The 12,508-nt window shown below is 41.5% G+C and overlaps 1 protein-coding gene across 1 annotated transcript in view; it reads left to right on the top strand.

The window, feature by feature from the left end:
• NAA15 (N-alpha-acetyltransferase 15, NatA auxiliary subunit) overlaps positions 1-11,944 on the top strand; it is a 38,852-nt gene extending 26,908 nt beyond the window's left edge. Inside the window, exons 14-20 of the mRNA XM_075199715.1 lie at positions 113-326; positions 2,278-2,471; positions 2,672-2,780; positions 2,885-2,983; positions 3,957-4,100; positions 9,787-9,884; positions 10,412-11,944. Of these exons, the coding sequence (XP_075055816.1) occupies positions 113-326; positions 2,278-2,471; positions 2,672-2,780; positions 2,885-2,983; positions 3,957-4,100; positions 9,787-9,884; positions 10,412-10,612 (1,059 nt within the window). The 3' untranslated portion in view covers positions 10,613-11,944. The remainder of the gene's footprint in view (positions 1-112; positions 327-2,277; positions 2,472-2,671; positions 2,781-2,884; positions 2,984-3,956; positions 4,101-9,786; positions 9,885-10,411) is intronic.
• Positions 11,945-12,508: the final 564 nt, after the last annotated feature.

Here is a 12,508-nt window from a genome sequence, read left to right as displayed (position 1 = left end):
GTCAGGATGATAATTAGGTCAGCATCAAGTTGGGGAAACCTATCTTGAACAGCAAGTAATAACTTTTTGCTATAGACCGTTTTGACAAAGTTGATTTTGTTTTTTATTTTAGCATTTTGTGGAAATCACGGATGATCAGTTTGATTTCCACACCTATTGTATGAGGAAAATTACACTCAGGTCATATGTGGATTTGCTAAAGCTAGAAGATGTACTTAGACAACACCCATTTTACTTCAAAGCTGCACGGATTGCTTTAGAAATTTACCTGAAGCTTCATGACAACCCTTTAACAGATGAGAATAAAGAGCATGAGGCAGACACTGGTATGTGTTTTTTTTGTTTGTTTTATATGCGATACTTTATAACATGCAACCTATTTAGTGTAAACATTATTATTATTATTGTTGTTGATAGCTTTACAGTTTTCCTTTTTATTGAACAAGCAAAGTACACACTATATAGGTTTTTCATCCAATTATCGTGCCGATCACATGATAAAGATATTGCGTTAGTGTGTACCCTCCCACGATCCTGTTGTATCATTCCAAAGCACATTGTATCGTTTGGTTTTATAAACTTCCTAAAGTTCACAATTAACTATGGTACGATGTCGGGCAAATGTAGAAGTGTGTACGCACTCCCAGCCAGCAGTATAGGCAGGTCTCCATAGAGTGTGTGCAGAGTTGCGATCTTTTCTGCAGACGATTGACAGATGAGGAGCACAGATCTGAAGGTAAATCGTGGAGGTGTGTACACATAAATATGCATGATCATTGGGACTTTAAGTCGTTGGTAAAATCGTTAGAGATTGCATCTGAATTAAACTGCAATTGTGTGTACCCAGCTAAAGAGTGGCCAAACAGACTCCAGTAGTGACAAGATGGTTGATACCAGGAGGAACACATACTTACATTTAAAACGCAGCTTTTTTCTTTTAGAAAGCAACAGAAATGAACAGAAGTTCATGGAAAACAAAAGTTAGTAGTTTAGACATGACCTTGATTTAGGAGCACTATTGTTTGTTTCTTTTCTTACCATATTTTTTGTATCCTGTGTCTAAATCATTAAGTTTAGATTAAGGTATATTCGGTTAATGTTGCGGGTTTGTGGGTAAAAAAAATTAAAACGACCTTTTTAAGTCAACTTCACCATGTTTAATCTGAAGCAGGACCAAAGGCGATATATCTTATGACTTGGTTGAATCAGATCTGTTAAAATGAACTGTACTGCTTCTCTATTTCATTCAAACCCTACTAAAGTTGCTGGGTATTGTCTGCAAGCTTCAGCAATTGGTTAGAGTTTCTTTGAGCGGGCAGGAAGCTTCCTATTCCGACCTATGAACGATGGTGATCTGTGTCCTGGACCTAAAAAGTACTACCTGGTCACTGTTTCCACAATCTCACGGATCAGTCCTGGGTCCTGTTTTGTTTAATGTATTCATCAGAAGGGGTATTACAAGTGCATACTGATTTAAAGAAAATGGAATCTTAAAGTGTGAAATCTTATATTTAAGATTTAAAATAATGCAAAAATCCAAAAGCAGAATACTGAGAGAATGGTGATTGTAATAGCAGCAAGAGAGGACCTGGACCTTGGCAGTTAGTTTGGTATGATATAAAAGTATACCAGCACTGTAATAAAGCAGTAGGAAGAACCAGAATACTTGGTTGTATAAGAAGAGGTATTGGTAGCAGGAAGAGGAAGATTATACTGCCACAGTAAGCCATTGGTAAGACCTCACATTGAGCAGTGTGCACAGTTCTGAGGGCCCTATGTCCAAAAAACATTAATGAAAGGTGATGGAATTCAAAAATGGAGCAATAGCCAAGTTCTTGAAGAAAAAAAGCAAATACACAAAATATAGCAGACTAGATAAACCTGTAGGGTTTTTTGTCATGTAATTTTATATTTATATGACTGGGTAGAAAGGAGATGGAGATATATAGATATATAATATATATTTTACACACACACACTACTAATGTAGATGAATAAAAAAGGGACACAGTCTGCAGTGAGTACATTAGGGAAAAACAAGCTATTGCAGCATCTTTCCTGTGAAATGCTCTATTACTACATATAGTAGGCAACCACTGAACTCCTATACAGAGAACATTGTAATGCAGAGGATAACTGATCTCTCACTCTGCTCTTGACTTGACTAAATGAAAGAGTATATTTATGGTAGCAGGTCATAGATGCCAATGTTAAGTTTACTAATTTGTAGGGATGTATAGTATAATATCTTTATTTTTTTTTGTGTCCCCTGTGTAGCCAATATGTCTGACAAAGAGCTGAAGAAGCTCCGCAACAAGCAGAGGAGGGCACAGAAGAAAGCTCAGCTAGAGGAGGAGAAGAAGAACGCTGAGAAGGAGAAGCAGCAGAGGAACCAGAAGAAGAAAAAGGAGGATGATGATGAGGAAATTGGAGGTCCGAAAGAAGAACTTATTCCGGAAAAGCTGGCTAAGGTAATGTAAGCGTGGATAGCATGCACCTATTCTGTAACATGGAATACTTCTGTTTGTCGTTAGAGATGTGAAGTTGCTTTCTGTTAAAGCTTATGAGGGTTCATGCTTTAGACTATATTGTATTGCTGCAGTACTTTATCTACTATTGTATGCCTTTCCCTTTACAGTTATGGATTTCTTTTGGGTTCTTTTGTATACAGGTTGACAGTCCTTTGGAAGAAGCAATTAAATTTTTAACACCGCTAAAGAACTTGGTTAAGAACAAAATAGAAACACATCTGTATGCCTTTGAAATTTACTTTAGGAAAGGTAATAAAAAAAAAACCTAATGCATCTTACAATTCTTAAAAAGTTGCTGAAAAATAGTTATATAATTTTCTTGTCCTCTTTTATCAATTTGTTTCCTGTTTTAGAAAAATTCCTTTTGATGTTGCAATCTGTGAAGAGGGCGTTTGCTATAGATCCCAATCACCCTTGGCTTCACCAGTGTTTGGTCCGTTTCTTTTGTGCAGGTAAGAGTTAGATTCACGCAACACTGTTGCTTGGCTGGTTAATAGGAAGTTGATCTCTAAAAATGTAGGTGCGTTTCCTAATAGAGCAATCTAGTGGTCATAGAACTTGTCTATCCATAAAGCACGATTTTACTTTTGATGTGTGAGGGGATGTAAAGGAGCACTGCTCAGCTGAACAGTGTGTTACTACTGCAATAAATGTGAGCAGCGCACATTCTCAATTGTCTTATTTACTACTTTGATGTATGACTGTGAAATACTCATCCTCTTCAGGAGATATTACAGGGAGCTTCTTTTTTGTGTTTTTAAGTAATATGGCAGCCAAATTATATATTTTCATAACACATTTTACAGTCCAATAAATATTTGTTAAATATATATTCAATCTATAAAAACTTAAAAGAGAAGCAGACTTGCAATAAGCTTTGAACACCTAGAAGTATAGAAGAAACAGTCGCTCTATAAAACTTATAATGAAGGAGACTAGTAACTCTCGCTAACCTGTAATTATTTGGTACAATGAAAGTGCTGACTTTTCAGCATCGTTTTAACCTGCTAATTATTTGGCTTGGATTAATGTACAATGTTTTTGACATGTTATTTAGATAAGCTGCTTTAGTTATTGCAGATTGACTGTTTATTACCTTTTCTAACTCTTAGACATTTAACACAGTATTTGAATTCTTGGTAGTGGGTTTTCATTTCCAATTCTGCTGCATACAAGCCAGGTTTTGTGTATTCCTTCTTAAAAGAAAAAAACAAAACTTGGTCGATCACTAGTTGGTTAATACGTTTTGGCTTTGTGTAGAATGCAGCCACTGATCAAAGTTCTGTTTATTTTTGCCAATATCACATAGTTGGTAAATCTGTATGAATTGCTTGAAGTAAAGGGCCCTAGGGTATTATGGCTACATTTAAGAACTTTGTACTGACATGTTTTGGTTTAATTTTACATTTTCTTCTCTTCTGACAGTATCTGAGAGCAAAGAACTAAATGAATCAGTTAGAACAGTGTTAAAGGCAGAAATGAACAGACTTTTTGGTGAAACAAGTCCAGCAAGCTTTAATAACACGTTCCTGAAAGTGAACATGGACTCCATACCACACAGGTCATCAGGTAAAGTTTACAATTTGAGAATGTCCTGTATTTTCAACATTTGTGTGGACAAATATCAGCCTTAGACTTAAGTGTGACTAATAATTTGTTGATGTTACAAGCAATGACTATTTAATGAGTGTATTTGTTTTATTCAGCAAGCAGAAGTTTACTGTTAAGCGAGCAAATTGTAGCACGCCAGCTGACATATTTAGCATGGCCAAGGCTAAATGCATTTCTAATTTAATCCTATCTGGTGGACACTGCTACCATGGATTGTGAGAGGAGTTGGCACTGAACAGGTTAACTTTGTTAATGTATCAAAGCTGACAAACCCCTCCCCTCTCCAACCCCATGTAGCCCATCCCATGTTAGTTAAGTGCCCAAGGGAGTTGGGCTTACTTTTATGGCAGGAAGAAATTATTCTGTTTTTTCTCCTGAATTTAACATAATTGTTGCAGCAGTGTGCTCTGTTAGCTGGCAGAGCACACTTAGACAGTGAGAGCCTGGGTGGCTCTCACTTACAATGATAGTGTTTTTTTTTATTTAATAAATTAATCAGTGCTGACAAGCGGATTATAGCCGCTGATAGACTGCTACAAAACCCGGATACCAGCGCTCCCTAAACGATAAATCGGAGCATCGGGGGCCGCCATATTGGATTATACCAAGTCCCTTCCTCGGTGAGGGAGGTGGGGTAACTTGTGCAATAAGAAAAACGGCCACCAGATATCTGCTAATAGCAAATGCTACATGATATAGATGCAGCAGATCGCTCTCTTTAACAGCAGAAAACTCGAGAAGGAAAAAGGTGCATTTGGAGGGTACTAAGAACAGAGTCCTCCTCCCTTTCCCCTGCAGTCTGAAGCACGTGAGCTGTTCCAAGGGTGCCAAAACACTGCCTGGGAAGAGAGCAGCAGACATTCTCTGGGACACTGAATTGCAGACAGACCTCTCCTGCTCCATAAGTCTTAGCCTGATTGGAAGGCTAAGTACCACTTTTCTTATATCTCCATATTATAGGTAGGGGTATATTGAAATAAAGTTGTTGTTGCAACAGCATTTTTTAATAAAATATGGAATACTAATTGCGTAACACATAGCTTTTGCAAGAGATTCTAATTTTTGACTGTCATAGATTAGTTAGTATCTTTCTGTTTGCTTGTGAGTGGTTGCCTGTATTTCATTCTTTTACGGTTATTCTGTTCCCTTAAAAAAAAATGTTTGATAAGGGAAAGGCACATCTGGCAAAATATTATACCTGTTCCCAAGTGTAAAGATAAGTTACCAGTGGGACTACAGGATCCGGGGGCACTAGTACCCTGACTGCGCAGGCTCAGGTTAGCGCACCGCCACTAGCAGAGATGCCAGTATGGGCAATTGCCCTGACACAGGGGGTTGGGACATTGATTAAGCTGCTATCTAAACTAAAAGATTCCAGTGAGTTGCGGTAGTTCTCCCCTCTACCTCAGTAGCAAATGATCCCTTAGTAACAGGCAGGGCTACAGGGACCGCCGAATCCACAGGCTGGGGCTCGCTGTCCTCACCTCACAAGACCCTCCTACAGGAGAACCGGCTTGGTTGGCTTCCTTAGTTGGAGGACTTGATGGGTTAAACCGGTTCTTGGATGCACCAAGACCCTTACCCAAGGAGGAGGATCTCAACCGTTGGGAACAGGTTCCAAGGATTGATTCACCGGTTCCGTGCTTAGCATGACACACCACACACCTATCCCAGGGGCAGCCACCTTGCAGGATAATACTGACCACAAAATAGAGGGATTTTTAAAGTCTCTACCCTGTGTCAGGTACGTCATTCAGACCTATGATTTCATCGACATGGGTTGCCAGGGCTATGGAAACATGGGCTGACCAATTAGCAGCAGGTCTGCAAAATTCAGAATTGCTCCCCCTTGCCTTGCATCTCAAGGAGGCTTGCAGATACTTATATGAGGCTGCCCAGAATGCAGCCTCCATTTCTTCATCTATGACTGCAATTGCAGTAGCGGCCAGTAGAAACTTATGGGTCAGGTCCTGGCATGCAGAGACGGAATCAGTCGTTGTAACGCTCCCCCTCAAAAAGGGAGTGATTCTTCAGACCTGAATTAGACAGCATAATTTGCCAGGCCACAGAAGGCAAAAGCAGCTTCCTCCCTGTAAATGTTCCAAAACCTAGGACACCAAGGTGGGGGCTCCGCTGGCAGGGGCCAGACTCATAGACCGAGAACATCGGCCTCTAGAGGACAATCGTATGGAGGTAGGTCTTCCTCCTCTACGAAACGTCCATCTCTCAAACGTTCAGAAAAGCAGTCCATTTGACGGTCTCCCTCACCCTTTTCGGGGCTGCGGTAGTGGGTGGACGTCTGCCACTGTTCCACTGCTGAGATCAGTGTGCGCATCCTCAGAAGACAGTTGGATTCGGGGGATCATGACGAGAGGATACATGAGATAGACCTATCAGGTCCAACACCTCGTCGGTACTTTGCAACCAGCTTACCCCACGAACCTCGAAACAAAGAGGCGATGCTTACATGTGTTGCCTCTGTTCTTTCTGCCAGAGTCATTCGCCAGGTTCCGGAACACCAATCTCTTTTTGGTCCCAAAGCCACACGGCTCGTTCCGGCCTGTGCTAAATCTAAAGCAGTTAAACCGGCACCTACGGGTGGTCAGGGTTCAAATGGAATCCTTCAGGTCAGTCATCAATGGACTGGAACCAGATCAATTCATGGTGTCTATAGACATCAAAGATGCTTACATTCACATACCTATCTGGAACGCTCATCAGGCCCGTCTCAGATTTACAGTGAGACACTCTCACTACTAATTCAGAGCTCTCCCATTTGGCCTTTCGACAGCACCAAGAGTGTTTACAAAAATAATGGCCGTAATGGCAGCCTGTCTTTATTCCAGAGGAGTGCAAAGAGTGCCCTATATGGACAAAACTACTCATAAAAGCCTCCTCAAGCTCTCCTGCTGAATCAGCACCTGGTCCTCGCTATCAGGAACCTGATGAAGCACGGATGGCTCATAAATCGAGAAGTCACAATTGATTCCATGCCAGAAAATTACCTTTATGGGACTAATCATGGATACCAACAAACAAAAGATTTTCCTTCCGGAGGACAAATCTCAATCCCTGAGGAACCTGACGGCTCGGGTTATGACCTGCTGCAGACCGTCGGTTCACTTGTGCATGCGTCTATTTAGAAAGATGGTATCGACTTTTGAGACCATTCCTTATGGTCTGCTGGACTCACGCTGCTTCCAATAGGACCTCTTGAGGAAGTGGTCAGGATCCCATTTGAAATTGAAGAGACAGCTGATACAATAGTCACCAGAGGCGAAGGCTTACCTCAGATGGTGGACAGTCTAGGACAATCTGACAGTGGGGAGGTTCTTTGCCCCATGGTCCTGGATCTTGGTAACCACAGACGCCAGCATGACAGTATGGGGGAGCTGTGGTACTTCAGTTACGGCTCCAGGTATTCTGGATGCATCTCTCCCCATCAACATTCGGGAGCTAAAAGCCATGCTAATGGACTTGGAGAGCACCCGGGCGATACTTTACGGACAGTCCGACTGCAGTCCGACAATGCGACAGCCATGTCTTATGTCAACAGACATGTGGGGCACCTGGAGCATGGGGGCAATGAGGGTGGCTGCTCAGATCTTGACCTGGTCAGAGAACCACGTCCCCGTTACATCATCAGCAATTTTTATCCCAGGAATCCAAAATTGGGAAGCAGACTTTCTCAGCCGGCATGGTCGCTCCATCCGGAGGTCTTCCAGTCTCTGGTCCTACAATGGGGGATTTTGGAACTGGACGTAATGGAATTGCGTCGCAACAGGAAGGTGCCTTGGTTTTGCTCTCGAGCAAGAGACCCCTTGGCGGTGGCCATCAACGTAATGACGATGCCATGGGACTTGAGGATGGGATACCTGATTCCTCTCATCCCTTTGATTCCCAGAGTCCTTCGACGAGTGAAGCAAGAGGGGGACGCACAGTCATACTAGTGGCTCCCGCTTGGCCAAGGCGAGTTTGGTACGCAGAAATTCTGGGACTAGTGGCAGAACCGGGTCTAAGACCACCTTCGGCAAGGACCATTCACACATCAAGAATTGCATCGGCTCAATGTAACGGGATGGCTGTTGAGGCCAGCCTGTGGAGGTCCAGAGGGTTCTCTCCACAAGTAGTGAACACCCTCCTTCGGGCTAGAAAAACAAATTTGGGAAGTATTTACTCCTGCATCGTGAAAACAGACCATGCTACACAGCTACCTTTCGTCTTCCGCGGGTCCTGGCTTTTCTCCAGGATGGCTTGGATGGGGGCCTTTATCAAGGTTCTCTGAAAGTACAGATATCGGCCCTTTCAGTATTTTTTCACCTACGCCTGTCAGACATTCCGGATGTCAGGACCTTCTTGCAAGGAGTCCTACATATCCATCCTCCCTGTGTCCCTCCAACGGCCCCCTGGGATCTTAATCTGTTGCTAAATATGCTTCAATGTCCTCCTTTCGAACCATTATGCACTGCAGAATTAAGGTTGACTGTGAAAGTTGTATTTCTACTAGCCATTGCATTGACTTGTAGAGTTTCAGAATTGGGTGCTCCTTTCATGCCGTGAACCATATCTTATCTTTCACGATGATAGGGCAGATCACAGAACAGTTCCCGCTTTCCTACCAAAGGTGGTGTCCAGCTTTCATGTGAACCAAGAAATAATGGTTCTAGTTTTTAAGGGTGGCCCACAGTCTTCAGAGACAGGTTCCATGGAGACTCTGATGTCCACCCGACATTCTTAGAGCCCTGACCACATTCAAAGATTCGCCGCATGGATTCGTTATTTGGTCTGGCCATCCTCTAAACACTCGATTGCTAGGTGGCTTACTTTCACTATTAAGCAGGCTTATGGCAATGCTAACAGACCTGTGCCAGATCGTATTGTAGCCTATTCTACCCGTTCAGTGGGGGCATCCTGGGCTGCACTAAATGGGCTCTCAGCTGACCACTTGTGCAGAGCAGCCACGTGGTCCTCGGTCCATACTTTTAAAGCTTTTAGCAATTCAAAGTATTTGCGTCAGCAGACGCTGCTTTTGGCAGTAGTTCTCTATGTGCCAGGCTGTCAGAGTGGTCCCTCCCTTAATGGGGCTGCTTTAGAACGTTCCCATGGTAGCCAGATAGGATAAAAGAGAATTTTTATACTTACGATAAATCTGTTTCTCTGATTCTATCTGGGGGACACTGCTTTCCCTCCCTTCTGCTCTGTGGTCTCTGGTTGGTTGTCTCCCCTTCCTTGGGGCTTTATACTTGGCCTGTGGAGGTTGCAGAGGGGAGGGTTTTGTCAGCTTTGATACATTATCAAACTTTACTTGTTCAGTGCCAACTCCACCTCCACTCTCGCAACCCATGGTAGCAGTGTCCCCCAGATGGAATCAGAGAAACGGATTTATCGTATAAAAATCCCCTTATGGCACCTAAAAGAACATTTTGTATTTATTGAGAACTGTGTGACAGTGCCATACTTTATGTAATATAAGTGATATGGCATTTGGCAATGCCCTGTATGGCTCTTGAGTCCTGTTTTCCTGTTGGGGATTAGAGTGCTTAGATATTTGGTGATCAAGAGTTCTGTTTGTTTACACTTTGTATACATGTTTAATAAATGCTTAAGTCTAAGTCGTGTTAACTAATAAGAGTTCATGTTCCAGCTGCCAAAATGATGTACTATCTGGATCCGTCTAGTCAGAAGCGAGCGGTAGAGCTGGCCACAGCATTGGATGAATCCCTTACTAACCGAAGCCTCCAGGTAAATGATCTGTCTTGTTTCCACCTCACTATGTCTGAACGAAGATTATTTCATTACTACTTGCAATTATAGGATAGTTTTACTACTTATCCTTTATATAGCGCTTACATATTACGCAGCACTGTACAGAGAATATTTTATCCTTTACATCAGTCCCTGCCCCATTGGAACTTACAGTATAAATTTCCTATCACTTACACTCGTTAATTTAATCAGAAGCAAAATACTTGCAGTATATTTGTATGCTGTGGGCAGCAAAGCCAATAAACGCTTATGTTTAGTTTGTAAGGATCAATGTTTGTCAAAGACTGGTGACCATACTTCTGTGACTATACATTTCAGAAACCAGTCATCCTCCAGTTGCTGTGGAACTACAAGTTCCAGCCAGCTTGTAGATCTAGACCAGCTGGAGAGCACCAGATTGCCTACCTATAATGTCGCACAGGTTGATACCAGCTCCTATTTATGTACACACTTACCCCATAATACATGGAAATTGACTCTGTTGTTATACTTGTACATTGCAGACATGCACTGAGGTGCTAGAAGCCTTGCGTGATGGCAGTTTAGGAGACAGCAAAGAAGCTGCTGAATCGTACAGATCCAGTTGCCACAAGCTCTTCCCTTATGCTTTAGCTTTCATGCCGCCTGGATATGAAGAGGACATGAGTATCACAATTAACGGAGATAGTTCTGCAGAACCAGAAGAACTGGCTAATGAAATGTGAACAGCGGACATCGAACAGACATTGGACCATATCAACAATCTAATATTTTTGTCACGCACCTGCTGTATTGCTCTGTAACTTATGTGGAGAATGAAAGGAGTAAAAGAAATGTTGCCTTTAAAGATTGTTTTACTTTTACTTTTTTTTATATATCCTGCCGAGGGGAAAATATATAAATAATTATGTATTACAGGATATTGGTAGATCACGTTCTTAAAAATATCTTTTGCTGCTAAAATTTGAATTTGAGGGAATAAAATCAGAATAAAATACAGCTTTTAAACCAATTTAATTTCTTAGACAGATAAAAGGGTGTTACAGTGGTCAGAGCAGGTGTGTGGCAGAAATATTACTTACAATTTTGTGTTTTTGGTTTCTTGTTTAGAGATTACCGATCTCGGACAGCACACTTCCAATAATGTTGGAGGGGCCTGCTGTGCGAGCTCCGCAGACGCCTCCGACATTGCACAGGGTCAGGTTGCTGTTTAGCACTGGATTTTTCTTTCTTTTTTCTTTTTTTTTTATTGAGCACAAGATGTTCTGAGTTTTCTGGGTCATCTGAAGTCCTCCATGTGAAATGCAGTTTGCAAAGACCTAGAGACGTGTGATATTCAGTGGCATACAATAAAATAAGTATCTTGAGAATAGAGGACTTTCAACGACAAAATGTTATCTGTAAACAAAAATTCTCTGGATACTTAAGTTGTTTGTGCTTAAACAATATTGGTTTTTTTTTATTATTATTTTTGATCAATTTTAGAATAACCTATTTGGGAAAAAAAAACTTGAGTAATGCTCTTTAATATTCTTTGGAAAGGAAACTAGGCCCCACCCAACAACTTTTAAACTTTTTTTTTTTTTTTGCCAAATACGTCAGAACTGTATTGCAAGAACCAAAAGAAATCATGCACTGTGTTGTGGCACCAACTGAACAGGTTTTACAGAAAATCTGCCTTGTTTTTCTTCATAAAAAGAGTGACAGGATGTAACCCAGAGCTGGCTTGGCAGACAGTGGATTCCCATTAGTCTGATGGTCTATCGGGACAACTTAAACCTCAGCTGGCCTTGTTCATGTTCTGCAGTTTAGATACCTCTGGATTTTTTTCCACAGTGTCACAGGTTTGTAATACTTGAAACCCTTTATTTCTAAGAGATTTATTTCTTGCTCAGTTATCAGAGAAGGCTCCATGCTTAGTAATGGAGCAGCAGATACTGTTTTCCCCTCTGCCAATAACAGACCAGCTTCTTATCTCTGCAGATACCTATGTCATTTCCTTTTTGTTGTCAAACATAAGGTACCAAATATAATGCAATAAAACGTTTTGAAAAACATCTGACTAGTTGACCCGAGCGCTTCCTCAGTTCCAGCTGTTGCATAAGTTAGAGTAAATTATTTCTACTACTTAGTAACCTTCATATACTGTTAGTCTACAATGCTGTACAAAGGGAGGTTTATCAAATGCTCCATATAAAAAGTTCTGATTCTATTAGTTGGTTACCAATGCTAAATATTTACACATTGCAGATTTGATTGGAAAACTGATTTTATAATTGTATTTTCTCTTTCATCCAGTCTGGGGGACACTGCTTACCATGGGTTGTGGAGGAGAGCACAGGAGTTGGCACCTAGCTAGTTAAGTTTAGCACTGCTGACAGACCCCTCCCCTCTGCAATCCCCCTGCCCCTTCCTGTTCAGTTTTTTTAGGTGCCCATGGAGTTGGGCAGGTGTTTTTAGTACTGCTAGTGTTTTTTTCATTTAATTTTATTTAATTCCTATTTAACTTATCCTTTTTTGATATAGGAAGTTCTTCTTTTGGTGGCAGACCTGGGAGTGTGTTCTATTATAGAGAACACACTCCCAGAACAGCAGCGCAGACACTGCTCTGTCAGATGAGA

The sequence above is a fragment of the Mixophyes fleayi genome, chromosome 1 (genome assembly GCF_038048845.1).
Source record: "Mixophyes fleayi isolate aMixFle1 chromosome 1, aMixFle1.hap1, whole genome shotgun sequence".
In the NCBI taxonomy this organism is placed as follows: domain Eukaryota; kingdom Metazoa; phylum Chordata; class Amphibia; order Anura; family Limnodynastidae; genus Mixophyes; species Mixophyes fleayi.
This window is presented reverse-complemented; position numbering and strand designations above follow the sequence as displayed.